Source organism: Pteropus medius, unplaced genomic scaffold, assembly GCF_902729225.1.
Source record: "Pteropus medius unplaced genomic scaffold, Ma_sr-lr_union100, whole genome shotgun sequence".
Classification (NCBI taxonomy): domain Eukaryota; kingdom Metazoa; phylum Chordata; class Mammalia; order Chiroptera; family Pteropodidae; genus Pteropus; species Pteropus medius.
This window is the reverse complement of record NW_024341739.1, coordinates 1-14,034: the sequence shown is the minus strand read 5'-3', so window position 1 is coordinate 14,034 and position 14,034 is coordinate 1. Positions and strand designations below refer to the sequence as shown.

At 53.3% G+C, this 14,034-nt stretch overlaps 2 protein-coding genes across 2 annotated transcripts; both read left to right on the top strand.

Annotated features, from left to right (window-relative positions):
- The first annotated feature begins 3,526 nt into the window (after nt 1-3,526).
- Nucleotides 3,527-4,244, top strand: LOC120593218 (ferritin heavy chain-like). Its single transcript, XM_039850923.1, has one exon. The coding sequence runs from the start codon at nt 3,585-3,587 to the stop codon at nt 4,134-4,136; it is 552 nt and encodes a 183-aa protein (XP_039706857.1). The 5' UTR covers nt 3,527-3,584; the 3' UTR covers nt 4,137-4,244.
- A 4,207-nt stretch (nt 4,245-8,451) lies between these two features.
- LOC120593208 (ferritin heavy chain-like) lies at nt 8,452-9,169 on the top strand. Its single transcript, XM_039850918.1, has one exon. It carries the CDS (start codon nt 8,510-8,512, stop codon nt 9,059-9,061), a length of 552 nt encoding a protein of 183 aa, XP_039706852.1. The 5' UTR covers nt 8,452-8,509; the 3' UTR covers nt 9,062-9,169.
- Nucleotides 9,170-14,034: the final 4,865 nt, after the last annotated feature.

The window sequence follows — 14,034 nt, the reverse complement described above, 5'->3', positions numbered from 1 at the left end:
ATGGCCAGCCCAACCTCAGACCCGAAAGCTGACCCACCGGCCTCTCCCTGGGACCACTGCCCAGTAAGAGCAGACATGCTTCACCTTGTTCTATTCAGGGGCCACAGCATGTGAGCTGGGTCCTAGGTCATAAAACACTTCCTGACTTGGGACAACTTCTTCCTTCCTCCCGCTTGATTTAGATGGATTTCGTCCCCAATTCTTTCCCTTTCCTAAGCTACGAAGTGAGAAGATCATTTCCTTGAGACGTCTCCTAAATTTTCATATCAGCACTTCGGTGCTACAAAACTTGCATCTAAGCACTGCTCTAGCTGCACCCCACAAATCTTGCTATGTGGTGCTTTGCTTCCGTCCAGTCCCAAGTCATCTTGAGTTCCCCCCGGTCTCTCCGTTGACCCACACGTTGTTCAGACGTGCACTGGATCACTCGTTTCCAGATATTTGGGGATTTTCCCAGATCATTCCGTGAATGATCTCCGGCTTAGCTCCGCCGCGGTCAGAGAACCCAGGGCACCCAATCCCCATCCTGTTGCCTCTGTTGACACTTGCGGCACGGCACGGAACGAGGTCCGTCTTGGGCGGTGTGTCGCGTGCACTCGGAAACCACGTGCTTCTGAAAGACATGTTTCTGAACATTCCACTCTCACGCCTCTGCACTTTCTCTTAACGTGAAGCTTCCTTCATCCTCTCCTCCCCCTTTCTTCTCCCGATGATGGCAATAATACTTCATTGGCTGCCTACGGGGAGGAGAACCCTGGGCCTTTCGAGCCACGGAAATGCATTAATTGTTTCTTAACCTATTTTTCCTTTTAGAAAGTCAAAAAAGAAAACAAAATTCAAAGAAGACAGTTGACTCGTGGTGGCGCACCGGGCGCAAAACCAGTTACCTACGCATACGCACACGAAAAAGGATACAGGGAGCGAAGCGGACCTGGCGAGGAAACCTTGGCGGGTGACGAACGGGAGAGACTTTCAGACGGGCAAGCACCAGAGACTGGAAAATACCTGCAACTGAAGGCCGAGCGCAATCAGAGAAAGTGCAAGAACAGAGTCAATGAAATCGAAGGACTGGAGAGGGTCCCGGGTGGACCGTGACGTCGCAGAGCTACAGTCTGAGCACAGGCCTGTTTGCCGCTGCCCTGCTCTGATCCTGCCCCGAACTTACTTGCACTGAACAAAGCCAAACTGGCATCGGACCCGCTTCGATCTCCCAGAACGACACTCCCAAGAAAGGCAGATAACTGACTAGGAAGGAAACTCAAATCAGAGCAAGTCTCAGACCACTGCAAACCTGTCCAGCCAAGGGAAACCAAACAGAGGAGCACATCTACCTAGAAGAGGGAGCCACGGAAGCCTTGCGACGTTCGAGAAATGCCGGGCTTTTGGCATCTGGGAGGGCCTCTCCCGTCCCTGCCGGCTGCATGCCCCGTATCCCCACGGGAGACCACCGAATCGTTGACACACTCCATCTTCCCATTCGGGGGAGAAGCCTCTTAGTGAAACGGACATCATGCTCCAGATCAGATCCGCGCTCATTACCTAGTCGAATCGAACGCGCCCTTTGTTCCTAAATAGGAATGCACGTGCTTTTAAGCATCACGGGACAGTGAGAGAGGAGCTCGTGATGAACAAACACAACTACGTCTCGGAAAGACAAACGACCCAATTAAAAACTGGGCAGAGGACCTGGACAGGCATTTCTCCAAAGAGGACACGCGCATGGCCAGCACACGTATGAAAAGACGCTCGATGTCACTGATCGTCAGAGAAATGCAAACTCAAACCACAACGAGCTATCACCTCACACCTGTCAGAGTGGCTCTCCTCAACAGATCACAAGAACCAGTGTTGCCGAGGAGGGGGAGGAGACGGGGCCCTCGGCCGCCGTTGCTGGGATTGCAGATTGGGACGAGCACTGTGGAAAACGGTTTGGAGATGCCTCAGAAACTTACAAACACAACTAACTACCCTACGACCCAGCGATTGCCCTTCCTTCCGGGTATTCACGCAAAGAAAACCAAACCACTGATCCAAAAAGTTCTCTGCACCCCGCAGCGCTGCTGCAACAGGCAACGGACGGAAAGAACCTCAGTGCCCATCGACAGATGACTGCATAAAGAAGTCGTGCTGCGTACATCCGATGGAATATGACCCGGCCATGAGAGAAAGAAGGAAACCTTGCCATCTGCAACCACATACATGGCCCGAGAGGGTGTGAGGCTAAGTGAAATACGTCAGAGAAAGACCAGTAGCATAGGATCTCACTTCCACCTGGAACCTAAAGAACAAAACCAATCAAACACACAAAACCAAAACAGACTCAGAGATACAGAGAGCAAACGGGCGATTGCCAGATGGGAGGGGGGTCTGGGGGTTGGGTGGAAAAGCTGAAGGGATTGACAAGTACCCATCGGCAGTTACAAAACAGTCACGGGGATGTGAAGTGCCGCATGGAGAATACAGTCAAAAATGTTGCGATAATTATGTACAGTGCCAGGTGGGAACTAGTCTGAGGGGGGTGGGGGTGGGGGGTGGAGAGAATCACTTCGTAAATTACATAACTGGCTGGCCACAGAAAAAAATCATTGAATTGGAAATTTGACATGGTGCAATGGCGGGACATGGAAACGGTACCTCAATAAAGCTGTGAAAAACTATGAGGGACGAAATAAAAAAAAAAACAAAAACCACCTCTTTCTGAGGAGAAATATACACAGAAGTTTTTCTAGATGTGTATAGACATAGATGTAGATATAGGTATAGATAAAGATATAGATATAGATATAGATATAGATATAGATATAGATATAGATACAGATACAGATACAGATACAGATACAGATACAGAGATAGAGATAGAGATAGAGATAGACATAGAGATAGACTTAGAGATAGAGATATACATCCACACAGGTATCCGTAACAGGAAACAATGGAGAACTTTTCCAAAACTCCTAATTAATATTCTCAGAATTTTCAGGCCCACGTGTTTTTACTTCTGTTTTCGTTTTCTTAAACGAGGACTGGGTCTTCTCAGAGGAAATATTAGAGAACGAGAGAAAATCGTCGGAAAACAGCGACAGTGCCCAAATATAAAGTTCATAGACGCCCCGTGCTCAGCTCACAGTCGCCCGCCTCTGCGGGCTGGGATGGAAGCTGGAACGCCGCGCTCGCTCCCCTCTGCGAGCCTCCCCTAGCTCCCCAGCCGCCTCTGTCGCCCGCGCCCGCACCCGCGCCCGCCCTCTGTCGCCCGCGCCCGCCCGCCCGCGGGGCTCCCCGCTTGCCCACCGCGAACGTAACGTAAAGGACTCCACCCCCACGCCCCCAGGCCTCAACGGACCCCCCAGTTCCGGTCCCCCACAGGAGCTGACGCCCCGCCCCGCCCCAGAGCGCCCTCCTCCTCGTCCGCCTTGAGAGCGCCTCCAGGTTTCCACCGCCCCTGACTCGGCCCGCAGCCTCCCTGGTCGCCCACCGCTGGGAGCACCCGGAGACCCCGCCGCCGCCGCCGCTGCCGCTGCTCGCCCCGCAGCCCCGGCTTCGTCGCCGCCTCGGCCTTGGCGCCCGCCGCGCCTGCACCGCCAGTCATGTCGACCGCGCTGCCGCCGTCGTGTGCGCGCCACAGCTACCAGCCCGACTGTGAGGCCGCCGTCAACAACCAGATCAACCTGGAGCTCTACGCCTCCTACGTGTACGAGTCCATGGCCTTGTACTTCGAACGCGAGGACGCGGCCCTCAAGCACGTCGTCCAGTTCTTCCGGCAGCAGTCCAGCAAGGAGACGGAGTACGCCCAGAGGCTCATGTGGCTGCACAACCAGCGCGGGGCCCACCTGCGTCTGCGCGAGATCGGCAGGCCTGACCGCAACCGCTGGCACGACCGGGTGAGGGTCATGGAGTGCGCCTTGCACCTGGCGATGGATGTGAACCAGAGCCTGTTCAGTCTGCACCGGCTGGCCACCGAGAAGAAGGACGCCCGCCTGTGCGACTTCCTGATGAGTCGCTACCTGCACGAGCAGGTGAAGTTCATCACGGAGCTGGGCGACCATCTCACCAACCTGTGCAAGATGGGAGCCCCGCAATCGGGCCTGGCCGAGCACCTCTTTGACAAGCTCACCCTGCACGACAGCGACAAGGACTGAGCCTGGACTGCCTTCCCCGTGGCCGTGGGGTGACTTCTCCAGGTCACCACGCCCGGCATGCATGTTGCAGTATCGCCCTTGCCAGACATTCCCTTGAGGTTTTATTTTTTGTTTCTCTTTTTTTCCCCATTTTCCCCTTCTTCTTCCAGGTTTGCCATTTCTTCCAATAAAGTTATTGGTTCCTAAGTAAACAATGGTCTCTGGTGGATTGGTGTGTGCAGAACCCTCACCTTTTAAGCTTTCTGCAGGTATCCAAGCAAGCGTCCGTGCCGCCGACCCGTGCCCCGTCCATCCCCAGGCGGCTCACGATCTCCGTGGACGGAGGGAGAAGGTATTGCGTGGGACCCTGGAACACACAACATCGGTCATCCTTTTAAGACCACGTGCTGTATAGGCCTGGGGCGAGGTGGCTGGCCTGGGGCCCCGGGGAACGTGGGTGCCGGTGCATAGGAAAAGTAGAAACCCACGCGGCCTGAAAATCACAGCGGCAGGAAGGAGAAGTGGTATTCTCCAAGGGCCGTCTCAGCCGTGAGGTTGGACTTTCATCTTTGTTCCTAGGGGCAGGAAGTTAGCAAGACAGCTGACGAGAAGAACACGTGATTTTAGAGCAGGCTCTTCTCGGCCAGCCACTTGCTTCTAGGCGCATAGGTACCTGCCGTTCACGGGACCGAGCCTCGGGTGGTTGCTTCCATGTACTTTGGCCCAGAGTCCAAGCACCAGGAACCCTCGCTCGGCCCCAGCGGCTTCGGACGACTGTCCTTTGGAACCACGCCGTGGAAAGAGCGTTCCACTTTTCCAAATGGCCAGCCCAACCTCAGACCCGAAAGCTGCCCCACCGGCCTCTCCCTGGGACCACTGCCCAGTAAGAGCAGACATGCTTCACCTTGTTCTATTCAGGGGCCACGGCATGTGAGCTGGGTCCTAGGTCATAAAACACTTCCTGACTTGGGACAACTTCTTCCTTCCTCCCGCTTGATTTAGATGGATTTCGTCCCCAATTCTTTCCCTTTCCTAAGCTACGAAGTGAGAAGATCATTTCCTTGAGACGTCTCCTAAATTTTCATATCAGCACTTCGGTGCTACAAAACTTGCATCTAAGCACTGCTCTAGCTGCACCCCACAAATCTTGCTATGTGGTGTTTTGCTTCCGTCCAGTCCCAAGTCATCTTGAGTTCCCCCCGGTCTCTCCGTTGACCCACACGTTGTTCAGACGTGCACTGGATCACTCGTTTCCAGATATTTGGGGATTTTCCCAGATCATTCCGTGAATGATCTCCGGCTTAGCTCCGCCGCGGTCAGAGCACCCAGGGCACCCAATCCCCATCCTGTTGCCTCTGTTGACACTTGCGGCACGGCACGGAACGAGGTCCGTCTTGGGCGGTGTGTCGCGTGCACTCGGAAACCACGTGCTTCTGAAAGACATGTTTCTGAACATTCCACTCTCACGCCTCTGCACTTTCTCTTAACGTGAAGCTTCCTTCATCCTCTCCTCCCCCTTTCTTCTCCCGATGATGGCAATAATACTTCATTGGCTGCCTACGGGGAGGAGAACCCTGGGCCTTTCGAGCCACGGAAATGCATTAATTGTTTCTTAACCTATTTTTCCTTTTAGAAAGTCAAAAAAGAAAACAAACTTCAAAGAAGACAGTTGACTCGTGGTGGCGCACCGGGCGCAAAACCAGTTACCTACGCATACGCACACGAAAAAGGATACAGGGAGCGAAGCGGACCTGGCGAGGAAACCTTGGCGGGTGACGAACGGGAGAGACTTTCAGACGGGCAAGCACCAGAGACTGGAAAATACCTGCAACTGAAGGCCGAGCGCAATCAGAGAAAGTGCAAGAACAGAGTCAATGAAATCGAAGGACTGGAGAGGGTCCCGGGTGGACCGTGACGTCGCAGAGCTACAGTCTGAACACAGGCCTGTTTGCCGCTGCCCTGCTCTGATCCTGCCCCGAACTTACTTGCACTGAACAAAGCCAAACTGGCATCGGACCCGCTTCGATCTCCCAGAACGACACTCCCAAGAAAGGCAGTTAACTGACTAGGAAGGAAACTCAAATCAGAGCAAGTCTCAGACCACTGCAAACCTGTCCAGCCAAGGGAAACCAAACAGAGGAGCACATCTACCTAGAAGAGGGAGCCACGGAAGCCTTGCGACGTTCGAGAAATGCCGGGCTTTTGGCATCTGGGAGGGCCTCTCCCGTCCCTGCCGGCTGCATGCCCCGTATCCCCACGGGAGACCACCGAATCGTTGACACACTCCATCTTCCCATTCGGGGAGAAGCCTCTTAGTGAAACGGACATCATGCTCCAGATCAGATCCGCGCTCATTACCTAGTCGAATCGAACGCGCCCTTTGTTCCTAAATAGGAATGCACGTGCTTTTAAGCATCACGGGACAGTGAGAGAGGAGCTCGTGATGAACAAACACAACTACGTCTCGGAAAGACAAACGGCCCAATTAAAAACTGGGCAGAGGACCTGGACAGGCATTTCTCCAAAGAGGACACGCGCATGGCCAGCAGACGTATGAAAAGACGCTCGATGTCACTGATCGTCAGAGAAATGCAAACTCAAACCACAACGAGCTATCACCTCACACCTGTCAGAGTGGCTCTCCTCAACAGATCACAAGAACGAGTGTTGCCGAGGAGGGGGAGGAGACGGGGCCCTCGGCCGCCGTTGCTGGGATTGCAGATTGGGACGAGCACTGTGGAAAACGGTTTGGAGATGCCTCAGAAACTTAAAAACACAACTAACTACCCTACGACCCAGCGACTGCCCTTCCTTCCGGGTATTCACGCAAAGAAAACCACACCACTGATCCAAAAAGTTCTCTGCACCCCGCAGCGCTGCTGCAACAGGCAACGGACGGAAAGAACCTCAGGGCCCATCGACAGATGACTGCATAAAGAAGTCGTGCTGCATACATCCGATGGAATATGACCCGGCCATGAGAGAAAGAAGGAAACCTTGCCATCTGCAACCACATACATGGCCCGAGAGGGTGTGAGGCTAAGTGAAATACGTCAGAGAAAGAACAGTAGCATAGGATCTCACTTCCACCTGGAATCTAAAGAACAAAACCAATCGAACACACAAAACCAAAACAGACTCAGAGATACAGAGAGCAAACGGGCGATCGCCAGATGGGAGGGGGGTCTGGGGGTTGGGTGGAAAAGCTGAAGGGATTGACAAGTACCCATCGGCAGTTACAAAGCAGTCACGGGGATGTGAAGTGCCGCATGGAGAATACAGTCAAAAATGTTGCGATAATTATGTACAGTGCCAGGTGGGAACTAGTGTGAGGGGGGTGGGGGTAGGGGGTGGAGAGGATCACTTCGTAAATTACATAACTGGCTGGCCACAGAAAAAAATCATTGAATTGGAAATTTGACATGGTGCAATGGCGGGACATGGAAACGGTACCTCAATAAAGCTGTGAAAAACTATGAGGGATGAGATAAAAAAAAAAAAAAAACAAAAACCACCTCTTTCTGAGGAGAAATATACACAGAAGTTTTTCTAGATGTGTATAGACGTAGATATAGATATAGGTATAGATAAAGGTATAGATATAGATATAGATATAGATATAGATACAGATATAGATACAGATATAGATATAGAGATAGACATAGAGATAGACATAGAGATAGACATAGAGATAGACATAGAGATAGACTTAGAGATAGAGATATACATCCACACAGGTATCCGTAACAGGAAACAATGGAGAACTTTTCCAAAACTCCGAATTAATATTCTCAGAATTTTCAGGTCCACGTGTTTTTACTTCTGTTTTTGTTTTCTTAAACGAGGACTGGGTCTTCTCCGAGGAAATGTTAGAGAACGAGAGAAAATCGTCGGAAAACAGCGACAGTGCCCAAATATAAAGTTCATAGACGCCCCGTGCTCAGCTCACAGTCGCCCGCCTCTGCGGGCTGGGATGGAAGCTGGAACGCCGCGCTCGCTCCCCTCTGCGAGCCTCCCCTAGCTCCCCAGCCGCCTCTGTCGCCCGCGCCCGCACCCGCGCCCGCCCGCCCGCGGGGCTCCCCGCTTGCCCACCGCGAACGTAACGTAAAGGACTCCACCCCCACGCCCCCAGGCCTCAACGGACCCCCCAGTTCCGGTCCCCCACAGGAGCTGACGCCCCGCCCCGCCCCAGAGCGCCCTCCTCCTCGTCCGCCTTGAGAGCGCCTCCAGGTTTCCACCGCCCCTGACTCGGCCCGCAGCCTCCCTGGTCGCCCACCGCTGGGAGCACCCGGAGACCCCGCCGCCGCCGCCGCTGCCGCTGCCGCTGCTCGCCCCGCAGCCCCGGCTTCGTCGCCGCCTCGGCCTTGGCGCCCGCCGCGCCTGCACCGCCAGTCATGTCGACCGCGCTGCCGCCGTCGTGTGCGCGCCACAGCTACCAGCCCGACTGTGAGGCCGCCGTCAACAACCAGATCAACCTGGAGCTCTACGCCTCCTACGTGTACGAGTCCATGGCCTTGTACTTCGAACGCGAGGACGCGGCCCTCAAGCACGTCGTCCAGTTCTTCCGGCAGCAGTCCAGCAAGGAGACGGAGTACGCCCAGAGGCTCATGTGGCTGCACAACCAGCGCGGGGCCCACCTGCGTCTGCGCGAGATCGGCAGGCCTGACCGCAACCGCTGGCACGACCGGGTGAGGGTCATGGAGTGCGCCTTGCACCTGGCGATGGATGTGAACCAGAGCCTGTTCAGTCTGCACCGGCTGGCCACCGAGAAGAAGGACGCCCGCCTGTGCGACTTCCTGATGAGTCGCTACCTGCACGAGCAGGTGAAGTTCATCACGGAGCTGGGCGACCATCTCACCAACCTGTGCAAGATGGGAGCCCCGCAATCGGGCCTGGCCGAGCACCTCTTTGACAAGCTCACCCTGCACGACAGCGACAAGGACTGAGCCTGGACTGCCTTCCCCGTGGCCGTGGGGTGACTTCTCCAGGTCACCACGCCCGGCATGCATGTTGCAGTATCGCCCTTGCCAGACATTCCCTTGAGGTTTTATTTTTTGTTTCTCTTTTTTTCCCCATTTTCCCCTTCTTCTTCCAGGTTTGCCATTTCTTCCAATAAAGTTATTGGTTCCTAAGTAAACAATGGTCTCTGGTGGATTGGTGTGTGCAGAACCCTCACCTTTTAAGCTTTCGGCAGGTATCCAAGCAAGCGTCCGTGCCGCCGACCCGTGCCCCGTCCATCCCCAGGCGGCTCACGATCTCCGTGGACGGAGGGAGAAGGTATTGCGTGGGACCCTGGAACACACAACATCGGTCATCCTTTTAAGACCACGTGCTGTATAGGCCTGGGGCGAGGTGGCTGGCCTGGGGCCCCGGGGAACGTGGGTGCCGGTGCATAGGAAAAGTAGAAACCCACGCGGCCTGAAAATCACAGCGGCAGGAAGGAGAAGTGGTATTCTCCAAGGGCCGTCTCAGCCGTGAGGTTGGACTTTCATCTTTGTTCCTAGGGGCAGGAAGTTAGCAAGACAGCTGACGAGAAGAACACGTGATTTTAGAGCAGGCTCTTCTCGGCCAGCCACTTGCTTCTAGGCGCATAGGTACCTGCCGTTCACGGGACCGAGCCTCGGGTGGTTGCTTCCATGTACTTTGGCCCAGAGTCCAAGCACCAGGAACCCTCGCTCGGCCCCAGCGGCTTCGGACGACTGTCCTTTGGAACCACGCCGTGGAAAGAGCGTTCCACTTTTCCAAATGGCCAGCCCAACCTCAGACCCGAAAGCTGACCCACCGGCCTCTCCCTGGGACCACTGCCCAGCAAGAGCAGACATGCTTCACCTTGTTCTATTCAGGGGCCACGGCATGTGAGCTGGGTCCTAGGTCATAAAACACTTCCTGACTTGGGACAACTTCTTCCTTCCTCCCGCTTGATTTAGATGGATTTCGTCCCCAATTCTTTGACAAGCACCTCTTTGACAAGCTCACCCTGCACGACAGCGACAAGGACTGAGCCTGGACTGCCTTCCCCGTGGCCGTGGGGTGACTTCTCCAGGTCACCACGCCCGGCATGCATGTTGCAGTATCGCCCTTGCCAGACATTCCCTTGAGGTTTTATTTTTTGTTTCTCTTTTTTTCCCCATTTTCCACTTCTTCTTCCAGGTTTGCCATTTCTTCCAATAAAGTTATTGGTTCCTAAGTAAACAATGGTCTCTGGTGGATTGGTGTGTGCAGAACCCTCACCTTTTAAGCTTTCGGCAGGTATCCAAGCAAGCGTCCGTGCCGCCGACCCGTGCCCCGTCCATCCCCAGGCGGCTCACGATCTCCGTGGACGGAGGGAGAAGGTATTGCGTGGGACCCTGGAACACACAACATCGGTCATCCTTTTAAGACCACGTGCTGTATAGGCCTGGGGCGAGGTGGCTGGCCTGGGGCCCCGGGGAACGTGGGTGCCGGTGCATAGGAAAAGTAGAAACCCACGCGGCCTGAAAATCACAGCGGCAGGAAGGAGAAGTGGTATTCTCCAAGGGCAGTCTCAGCCGTGAGGTTGGACTTTCATCTTTGTTCCTAGGGGCAGGAAGTTAGCAAGACAGCTGACGAGAAGAACACGTGATTTTAGAGCAGGCTCTTCTCGGCCAGCCACTTGCTTCTAGGCGCATAGGTACCTGCCGTTCACGGGACCGAGCCTCGGGTGGTTGCTTCCATGTACTTTGGCCCAGAGTCCAAGCACCAGGAACCCTCGCTCGGCCCCAGCGGCTTCGGACGACTGTCCTTTGGAACCACGCCGTGGAAAGAGCGTTCCACTTTTCCAAATGGCCAGCCCAACCTCAGACCCGAAAGCTGACCCACCGGCCTCTCCCTGGGACCACTGCCCAGTAAGAGCAGACATGCTTCACCTTGTTCTATTCAGGGGCCACGGCATGTGAGCTGGGTCCTAGGTCATAAAACACTTCCTGACTTGGGACAACTTCTTCCTTCCTCCCGCTTGATTTAGATGGATTTCGTCCCCAATTCTTTTCCTTTCCTAAGCTACGAAGTGAGAAGATCATTTCCTTGAGACGTCTCCTAAATTTTCATATCAGCACTTCGGTGCTACAAAACTTGCATCTAAGCACTGCTCTAGCTGCACCCCACAAATCTTGCTATGTGGTGCTTTGCTTCCGTCCAGTCCCAAGTCATCTTGAGTTCCCCCCGGTCTCTCCGTTGACCCACACGTTGTTCAGACGTGCACTGGATCACTCGTTTCCAGATATTTGGGGATTTTCCCAGATCATTCCGTGAATGATCTCCGGCTTAGCTCCGCCGCGGTCAGAGAACCCAGGGCACCCAATCCCCATCCTGTTGCCTCTGTTGACACTTGCGGCACGGCACGGAACGAGGTCCGTCTTGGGCGGTGTGTCGCGTGCACTCGGAAACCACGTGCTTCTGAAAGACATGTTTCTGAACATTCCACTCTCACGCCTCTGCACTTTCTCTTAACGTGAAGCTTCCTTCATCCTCTCCTCCCCCTTTCTTCTCCCGATGATGGCAATAATACTTCATTGGCTGCCTACGGGGAGGAGAACCCTGGGCCTTTCGAGCCACGGAAATGCATTAATTGTTTCTTAACCTATTTTTCCTTTTAGAAAGTCAAAAAAGAAAACAAACTTCAAAGAAGACAGTTGACTCGTGGTGGCGCACCGGGCGCAAAACCAGTTACCTACGCATACGCACACGAAAAAGGATACAGGGAGCGAAGCGGACCTGGCGAGGAAACCTTGGCGGGTGACGAACGGGAGAGACTTTCAGACGGGCAAGCACCAGAGACTGGAAAATACCTGCAACTGAAGGCCGAGCGCAATCAGAGAAAGTGCAAGAACAGAGTCAATGAAATCGAAGGACTGGAGAGGGTCCCGGGTGGACCGTGACGTCGCAGAGCTACAGTCTGAACACAGGCCTGTTTGCCGCTGCCCTGCTCTGATCCTGCCCCGAACTTACTTGCACTGAACAAAGCCAAACTGGCATCGGACCCGCTTCGATCTCCCAGAACGACACTCCCAAGAAAGGCAGTTAACTGACTAGGAAGGAAACTCAAATCAGAGCAAGTCTCAGACCACTGCAAACCTGTCCAGCCAAGGGAAACCAAACAGAGGAGCACATCTACCTAGAAGAGGGAGCCACGGAAGCCTTGCGACGTTCGAGAAATGCCGGGCTTTTGGCATCTGGGAGGGCCTCTCCCGTCCCTGCCGGCTGCATGCCCCGTATCCCCACGGGAGACCACCGAATCGTTGACACACTCCATCTTCCCATTCGGGGGAGAAGCCTCTTAGTGAAACGGACATCATGCTCCAGATCAGATCCGCGCTCATTACCTAGTCGAATCGAACGCGCCCTTTGTTCCTAAATAGGAATGCACGTGCTTTTAAGCATCACGGGACAGTGAGAGAGGAGCTCGTGATGAACAAACACAACTACGTCTCGGAAAGACAAACGACCCAATTAAAAACTGGGCAGAGGACCTGGACAGGCATTTCTCCAAAGAGGACACGCGCATGGCCAGCACACGTATGAAAAGACGCTCGATGTCACTGATCGTCAGAGAAATGCAAACTCAAACCACAACGAGCTATCACCTCACGCCTGTCAGAGTGGCTCTCCTCAACAGATCACAAGAACGAGTGTTGCCGAGGAGGGGGAGGAGACGGGGCCCTCGGCCGCCGTTGCTGGGATTGCAGATTGGGACGAGCACTGTGGAAAACGGTTTGGAGATGCCTCAGAAACTTAAAAACACAACTAACTACCCTACGACCCAGCGACTGCCCTTCCTTCCGGGTATTCACGCAAAGAAAACCAAACCACTGATCCAAAAAGTTCTCTGCACCCCGCAGCGCTGCTGCAACAGGCAACGGACGGAAAGAACCTCAGTGCCCATCGACAGATGACTGCATAAAGAAGTCGTGCTGCGTACATCCGATGGAATATGACCCGGCCATGAGAGAAAGAAGGAAACCTTGCCATCTGCAACCACATACATGGCCCGAGAGGGTGTGAGGCTAAGTGAAATACGTCAGAGAAAGAACAGTAGCATAGGATCTCACTTCCACCTGGAATCTAAAGAACAAAACCAATCGAACACACAAAACCAAAACAGACTCAGAGATACAGAGAGCAAACGGGCGATCGCCAGATGGGAGGGGGGTCTGGGGGTTGGGTGGAAAAGCTGAAGGGATTGACAAGTACCCATCGGCAGTTACAAAGCAGTCACGGGGATGTGAAGTGCCGCATGGAGAATACAGTCAAAAATGTTGCGATAATTATGTACAGTGCCAGGTGGGAACTAGTGTGAGGGGGGTGGGGGTAGGGGGTGGAGAGGATCACTTCGTAAATTACATAACTGGCTGGCCACAGAAAAAAATCATTGAATTGGAAATTTGACATGGTGCAATGGCGGGACATGGAAACGGTACCTCAATAAAGCTGTGAAAAACTATGAGGGATGAGATAAAAAAAAAAAAAAAACAAAAACCACCTCTTTCTGAGGAGAAATATACACAGAAGTTTTTCTAGATGTGTATAGACGTAGATATAGATATAGGTATAGATAAAGGTATAGATATAGATATAGATATAGATATAGATATAGATATAGATACAGATATAGATACAGATATAGATATAGAGATAGACATAGAGATAGACATAGAGATAGACATAGAGATAGACATAGAGATAGACTTAGAGATAGAGATATACATCCACACAGGTATCCGTAACAGGAAACAATGGAGAACTTTTCCAAAACTCCGAATTAATATTCTCAGAATTTTCAGGTCCACGTGTTTTTACTTCTGTTTTTGTTTTCTTAAACGAGGACTGGGTCTTCTCCGAGGAAATGTTAGAGAACGAGAGAAAATCGTCGGAAAACAGCGACAGTGCCCAAATATAAAGTTCA

Coding starts and splice junctions, on each gene's coding strand:
- LOC120593218 (XM_039850923.1), top strand. CDS start 3,585: ATGTCGACCGCGCTGCCGCCGTCGTGTGCGCGCCACAGCTACCAGCCC.
- LOC120593208 (XM_039850918.1), top strand. CDS start 8,510: ATGTCGACCGCGCTGCCGCCGTCGTGTGCGCGCCACAGCTACCAGCCC.